The sequence below is a fragment of the Chiloscyllium plagiosum genome, chromosome 36, assembly GCF_004010195.1.
Source record: "Chiloscyllium plagiosum isolate BGI_BamShark_2017 chromosome 36, ASM401019v2, whole genome shotgun sequence".
NCBI lineage: Eukaryota > Metazoa > Chordata > Chondrichthyes > Orectolobiformes > Hemiscylliidae > Chiloscyllium > Chiloscyllium plagiosum.
Genome location: NC_057745.1, coordinates 33,415,213 through 33,422,314, shown reverse-complemented (window position 1 = coordinate 33,422,314; position 7,102 = coordinate 33,415,213). Strand labels below are relative to the sequence as shown.

General features: G+C 40.7%; 1 protein-coding gene across 2 annotated transcripts in view; it reads right to left on the bottom strand.

Moving 5' to 3' along the window:
- Positions 1-255: 255 nt before the first annotated feature.
- mthfs (5,10-methenyltetrahydrofolate synthetase (5-formyltetrahydrofolate cyclo-ligase)) overlaps positions 256-7,102 on the bottom strand; it is a 57,205-nt gene continuing 50,358 nt past the window's right edge. For both annotated transcript variants that reach the window (XM_043677637.1, XM_043677639.1), the window contains exon 3: positions 256-778. In XM_043677637.1, coding sequence (XP_043533572.1) covers positions 555-778 — 224 coding nt within the window. In that variant the 3' untranslated portion in view covers positions 256-554. The remainder of the gene's footprint in view (positions 779-7,102) is intronic.

The following is a 7,102-nucleotide window of genomic DNA, read 5'->3' as shown; positions in this document are numbered from 1 at the left end:
CCATTTTTGTTTCAAATTTTTTGCTTTATTTTAATTCCATTAGACCCAGCTCAGTTTTGGTCACGATCTATCAATCAATGACTCATTTGCCAAAATAAGATGGAGGAGGATGTGGAACAAAGTGTTGAAGATGAGCAGGCAAGTGACAAAACTATTGCAGATTGGTGCTAGAGTTACTGAGATGTTTTCCGCTCAATTCCTCCAGAAACAAAAAATAATTAGACCAGTTCAAACACAGTATGGCATGTGCCCACATACAAGAAGCAAACGTTTTTATTAAATCACAAAATTAATTAAAAATGGATTACAGTTGGATAAAAGTAGAGACATTATCACTGCTTTTGACTGCTTTCTGAAACAAAGCGTTCATCAGTTTTACTCATCATTAATATTTGCTACAAATAATTATCAGAAAAAAATCAGTCTTTTAAAATATAAATCATTTTACTCTTCATATGCAGATGATACTGATTCTCTTCTTTTACATGATCAATTGCTGTGTGATATTTAGAATGAATGCCAGCTCCGCTCCTCTGCACTTTTTATGAACACAACTATGAGGAGTCATACAATACCTCATCAATTTGCTTATCAGTTTCAACCACTGGGACATGGTCACAGATCTGCTCCTTGAAGGCCAGGGCAATGGTGTAGGGTCTGCCCTTTGGGTGCTGCCAGCAACGTTCCAGGTAAGTATCATAATAACCCTTCCCTCTGCCCAATCTGTTCCCAAATTTGTCAAATCCCAGGCCAGGCATCAGGATCAGATCAAGCCCTCCTGTTTAAAAGATAAATAATGGTAAGTTCATCATTGTACAGTAAAAGCTGAAACAAAATGCAAAACAACAACTTTGCAGTGACAGATTATACCCAAACATATCCTAACTTTCTATTTCAAATGTTGTTTAGTACCCGCTAATGTTGTATTTTTATCACTTTATTTATTCTAAAAAAAAGATATAACACAGCTTTTAAACAGAAAGATGGAATTGTATTACAATCCCTGTTGGAGAACCGTAAACCAACTATAATCAGATTTACTAAGTCACTGAAATGTAGAAATTGCAATAAGTTTCCACCTTCTGTAGCATTTACTTTAACATCACTCACAATCAACACAAATTAATAAATAAACATTTCAAATAAAAATGTAAATTGTTGATAAAACATAGGTATATCTTACACAACCGCAAATAATACCCTTCAACAATGAGGGCATTATGTAAATACCAGCCCCACAATGTTTGGTCCTTTATTCTGAGGCCGGAAATGCCCTCTCAAATGGATACAAAAGACAACACAGCACTATTGACAAGGAACAGGGGAATCATGAAACTAAAAATATTTCTCAACCAATACTCTTAAAATAAATAATGATAATAAACTTCTATGTAGTACAGGTCATTATCATTATGCTGCTTGTAAGATATTTCTATATTTAAGTTGGCCACTCACTCCCTACATTGAAGCTACAACTACATGGTAGTCTTAAATATTTATGACAATGATCTGCAGAGGTGGTTTGCAGATGTACATACAACACTCGCCATTATCTCCTCTGATTATCATATACAATCATTCTGTTCTGTGTATATCTTATTTCAAATGAAGAAATATTTCCTCAGAATATGTTTTTGATCATCTATTCACAGATGAAGGTGTTGCTGTCTAGGTCAGCATTTACTGCCCACCCAATTGCCCTCAAGGTGATGGTGGGGAGCTATCTTCTTGAAACGTGTCTGTCCTTAGGTGTGGGTGCAGACACAATGCTGTTAGGAGGGAGTCCAGGATTTTGACTCAGTGATAAGAAGGAACAACGATATAGTTCCAGTTCTGGGTGATGGGAGACTTGGAGGGGAACTTGGAGATGGTGATGTTCCAATATATCTGCTACCTTTGACCTCTAGGTAGTACAGGTCATGAGACTGGAAAGTGCTGCATAAGGACTCTTGCTAATTTGTCGAACTGCAATTTGCAGATGGTACAGTGGTGCAGGGAGTGAATGTTGAAGATGAAGGACGTGGTGTCAAACAAGTGGCTCGCTTTGTCCTGGATGGTGTCAACCCTCTTGAGCAGCCTCAGGACAATCCAAAAAGATTTACAAGCAATGAAGTATTTTGAAAAGTTTAGACACTGTTATAATGTAGGAATTTAAATTGTGGCAACCATTTTGATATAGAATTCTGATTCCAAATTTTACCAGAACTAAATGTTCAAATGAGAGCATGACCAATATGTAGAGGATGGAAATGATTTTTAATAATATTATTGCAGATCTTCAGTCAAGACAAAGTACAGGCCAAAGCTTTCTGATGCAACTCAGTTCTCATTTTAAAGTTATGCATTTTGTTCTTATTAAACAGTACAATGTCATAGCATTATTACTCATATCATTAAGTATCAAAACTCTGAAGCAGATTTAGGCAATTTCTCTGCACCACAGACTGAGGTGCTAAGAACTGTAAAACTAAAGTGCTATAACATCATGCTAAGCTGGTGGAGAGTTTAGCTACGCGAATGAACACATTTGCACAGACAGTTTTTATTACACAAGCACAAGAATTTGCAATGAAAATAAATTGCAAGAAAATACAAGCAATACTTAACAGAAGCATGGCAAGTCTGTGAAAGACTTTTACATAAAGGGTGCCAAGAAATTTGGTGTTCCTATTTCCAACACAAAGTTTATTCCAAGTAAAGTGGCTTTTTTCTGTCTGTTACTGGACAGTACAAGAACATTTTCATCTCAGTCCTTGCCTCGATTTTATCAAGCTGCTTGCCTGTCATCCAGCACTAGATAAGCAGATCTTCCTCCAATTAAATATTCAGAAACCATTATTTCTGTTCCCAATCAAGGACTCTGTTCCTCTCCTATGCAATTGTATAACACTGACCCAGTGAGTTTGAACATTTGCCACCTTTTCTTTCCCTGAGCTAAGCCTCTGACAAAATAATTGTCTCAATCATCCTTACCTCCACAATGGTGACATTGTCCATCTCAGGTTAAGCTTCAGCTCACCTGCTGAAACCGTCATCCATGCTTTCACTACATGAAACTTGATTATTCTAAGAGTCCCCAGGTCAGCATCCCATCTTGCACTCCCTTAACCTGAGCTCCTACATATTCTTCTATCCGCATACATATCCACACCAAATCTTGTTTACAATTCTGTTCACGAACTAACCTATACTGGCTCTCATCCTAAATACTTCTGTATGATTGCACTTATTTCATTGTAGTACTGTTAGAATTAAATACCATGTCCATTTATGCAGTGATTAAAATTATAATTTTCGGAAACTAACTACAAACATATGATAGATCAGTCATACAGTCACTGAGATACACAGCATGGACACAGACCCCTCAGTCCAACTCATCCATGCCGACCTGATATCATAAATTAATCTGGTCTCATTTACCAGCACTTGGCCCTTTAAACCCTTCATATTCATATACCCGTCCAGATGTCTTTTAGATGGATTAATTGTACCAGCTTTCACCACTCCCTCTGGCAGTTCATTCCATATACGCACCACCCTTTGCATAAAAAAAAGTTGCCCGAGGCCTCTTTTAAATCTTTCCCCTCTCGCCTTAAACCTACATCCTCTAGTTCTGGACTCCACCAACCCAGAGAAAAAACCTTGTTGATTTACCCTATCCATGCCCCTCATGATTTTATAAATCTCTATAAGGTCACCCCTCAGCCTCCGACACTCCAGGGAAAACAGCCCCAGCCTATTCAGCCTCTCGCTACAGCACAAAGCTTCCAAACCTAGCAATATCTTGTAAATCTTTTCTGAACCCATTCAACTTTCACAACATCCTTCGGATAGGAGGGAGACCAGAATTTCACACAATATTCCAAAAGTGGCCTAACCAATATCCTCTACAGCCACAATATGACCTCCCAAAATCTATATTTGATGCTCTGAAAATTAAACGAAAGCACACTAAGCATCTTATTCACTATCCTATCTACCTGCAACTCCACTTTCAAGAAACTACGAACCTGCACTCCCAGGTAGCATAGAAGAAAGTGAGAACTACAGATGCTGGAGATCAGAGTCAAGAGTGTGGTGCTGGAAAAGCACAGCGGGTAGGGCAGCATCCACAGCAGAATCGATGATTCGGATATAAGCCCTTTATTAGGTATTCCTGATGAAGTGCTTATGCCGAAACATCGATTCTCCTATTCATCGGATGCTGCCTGACCTGCTGTGCTTTCTCAGCAACACACTCTTGACTCCAAGGTCTCATGTCCACCGCTCTGCCCTCATCAAATTCCTTTGTTACGCCTTCCAAAAACTCAATCAAGTTAGTGAGACATAATTTTCCAAGCACAAAGCTGACTATCTCTAATCAGTCCTTGCCTTTCCAAACACATATAAATCCTGTCCCTCAGGAGTTCCTCCAACACTTGCCCACCACTGATGTCATGCTCATCGGTCTATGGTTTTCTGGCTTTCCTTACCACCTTTCTTAAATAGTGGCACCATGTTAGCCTACCTCCAGTCTACCAGCGCCTCACCTGTGATTATCGATGACACAAATATCTCAGCAAGGAGCACAGCAATTTCTTCCCTGGCTTCCCACAGATTTCCAGGGTACACCCCTCAGGTCCTGGGGATTTATCCACCTTCATGCATTTTAAGACATTCAGCATCTCCTCCTCTGTAATCTGGACAATTTTTCAAGATATCGCCATCTATTTCCCCACATTCTGTATCTCCCATATCCTTCTCCATAATAAACACTGATGCAAAATACTCATTTGGTATCTCCCCCATCTCCTGTGGTTCCACACATAGGATGCCTTGCTAATCTTTGAGGGGCCCTATTCTGTCCCAAATTGCCTTTTGTCCTTAACATATTTATAAAATCCCTTGGGATTCTCCTTAGCCCTGTTTGCCAAAGCTATCTCATGTCCCCTTTTTGCCCTCCTGATTTTTCTCTTAAGTATACTCCTACTGCATTTATACTCTTCTAAAAAATCACTTGATCTCTGCTGTCTATATCTGACATATGCTTCCTTCTTTTTCTTGATCAGAATCCCAATTTCTCGCATCATCCAGCATTCCCTATACCTAGCAGCCTTGCCTTTCACCCAAACAGGTATATACTGTTTCTGGACCCTCATTCTCTCACTTCTGAAGGCTTCCCATTTTCCAGCCATCCCTTTCCCTGTGAACATCTGCCCCAATCAGCTTTTGAAAGTACTTGCCAAATAATGTCAAAATTGGTCCTTCACCAATTTAGAACTTTAACGTTTAGATGCGATCTATCCTTTTCCATCACTACTTTCAAATGAACAGAATTATGGTTGCTGGCCCCAAAGTGCTCTCCCACTGACACCTTGGTCACTTGCCTTGCCTTATTTCTCAAGCATCAGTCAAGCTTTGCATCTTCCCTAGTAGGTACAAGAAAATTTTCTTGTACACACACAAATTCCTCTTCACCTAAACCCTTTGCATTAATGCAATCCCAGTTTATCTTTAGAAAGTTAAAATCCCCTACTATAACCCCTTATTATATTACCATAAGACATAGGAGCAGAAATTACACCATTCAGCCCATTGAGTCTGCTCCGCCATTCAATCATGGCTGATAAGTTTCTCAACCCCATCCTCCCCATAACCCTTGATCCCCTTGATACTCAAGAACCTATCTATCTTGATCTTAAATATATTCAATGACCTGGCCTCCATAGCCTTCAGTGGCAATGAATTCCACAGATTCACCACTCTCTGGCTGAAACAAATTCCCCTTATCTCTATTCTAAAAGATTAGATTAGATTACTTAGTGTGGAAACAGGCCCTTCGGCCCAACAAGTCCACACCGACCCGCCGAAACGCAATCCACCCAGACCCATTCCCCTACATTTACCTCTTCACCTAACACTATGGATTTAGCATGGCCAATTCACCTGACCTGCACATTTTTGGACTGTGGGAGGAAACCAGAGCACCCAGAGGAAACCGACGCAGACACGGGGAGAATGTGCAAATTCCACACAGTCAGTTGCCTGAGGCGGGAATTGAACCCAGGTCTCTGGCGCTGTGAGGCAGCAGTGCTAACCACTGTGCCACCGTGCCGCCCACAAAGGTCTTCCCTTTACTCTAAGGCTATGCACTCAGGTCCTAGTCTCTCCTACCAATGGAAACAACTTTCCAACTTCTACCCTGTCCAGGTCATTCAGTATTCTGTAAGTTTCAATTAGATCCCCTTCATCGTTCTAAACTCCACTGAGTAAAAACCCAGAGTCCTCAAACGTTCCTCATATGTTAAGCTTTTCATTCCTGGGACCATTCTCGTGAACCTCCTCTGAACATGCGCCAGGGACAGTACATCCTTCCTGAGGTATGGGGCGCAAATCTGTGCACAATACTCCAAATGTGGTCTGACCAGAGCATTATACAGCCTGAGAAATACATCCCTGCTTTTATATTCAAGTACTCTCAAAATAAATGCCAACACTGCATTTGCCTTCTTAGCTACGGATTCAACCTGCAAGTTTGCCTCGAGAGAATCCTGAACTAGAACTCTTTAGTTTCTTTAGGTAAAAACAATGACTGCAGATGCTGGAAACCAGATTCTGGATTAGTGGTGCTGGAAGAGCACAGCAGTTCAGGCAGCATCTCTTTAGTTTCTTTGCACTTCAGACTTCTGAATTTTTCTCCCCATTTAGAAAATAGTCCATGCCTCTATTCTTCCTCCCAAAGTACATGACCTCACACTTTCCCACGTTGTACACCATCTGCCATTTTTTGCTCATTCTCCAAACTCCTCCAAATCCTTCTGCAGCCTCGCCAACTCCCCAAAGCTACCTGTCCCTCTACCTATCTTTGTAGCATCTGCAATCTTAGCCAGAATGCCCTCAGTTCCTTCTTCTGGACTATTAATGTATAGGGTGAAAAGCTGTGGTCCCAACACTGAACCTTGCGGAACATGGATTTTTTAATCCCCACTCTCTACTTTCTGCCAGACAGCCAAGCTTCTGTCCATGCTAGCACCTTGCCTCTAACACCATGGGCGTACTCAGTAGCCTCCTGTGTGGCACCTTGTCAAAGGCCTTCTTGAAATCCAGACAGAAAACATCC